Raw genomic sequence first — 251 nt, 5'->3', positions numbered from 1 at the left:
TTTGTGTGTTTAGAGTATTTATTTATTTATATAATATAAATATTCAGTTATTTAATAAAATATTTATATAATTTCTCCCTAACAAACGCAAATACGCCTGCAGCTGCTACTGCGGCAACTGCAGATAGCCAGCCCTGTGCTTCCGGCTCGGTGCCTGTTGCTGCTGTTGCTGCTGCTGCTGCTGCTGCTGCAGTTGCTGCTGCTGCTGCTGCTGCTGAGTTGAACACTTGACAGGCGAAGCGTCACCACAT

General features: G+C 44.2%; 1 protein-coding gene across 1 annotated transcript in view; it reads right to left on the bottom strand.

Annotated features, from left to right (window-relative positions):
• Positions 1–106: 106 nt before the first annotated feature.
• Positions 107–251, bottom strand: part of EMH_0053600 (uncharacterized protein) — a gene marked incomplete at both ends in the record, with an annotated part of 516 nt that continues 371 nt past the window's right edge. Inside the window, one exon of the mRNA XM_013497027.1 lies at positions 107–251. Coding sequence (XP_013352481.1) covers positions 107–251 — 145 coding nt within the window.

The sequence above is a fragment of the Eimeria mitis genome, genomic scaffold (genome assembly GCF_000499745.2).
Source record: "Eimeria mitis Houghton genomic scaffold, Emh_scaff2421, whole genome shotgun sequence".
Lineage (NCBI taxonomy): Eukaryota > Apicomplexa > Conoidasida > Eucoccidiorida > Eimeriidae > Eimeria > Eimeria mitis.
Note: the sequence above shows the minus strand (reverse complement) of the source record. Positions and strands in the feature narration are given on the sequence as shown.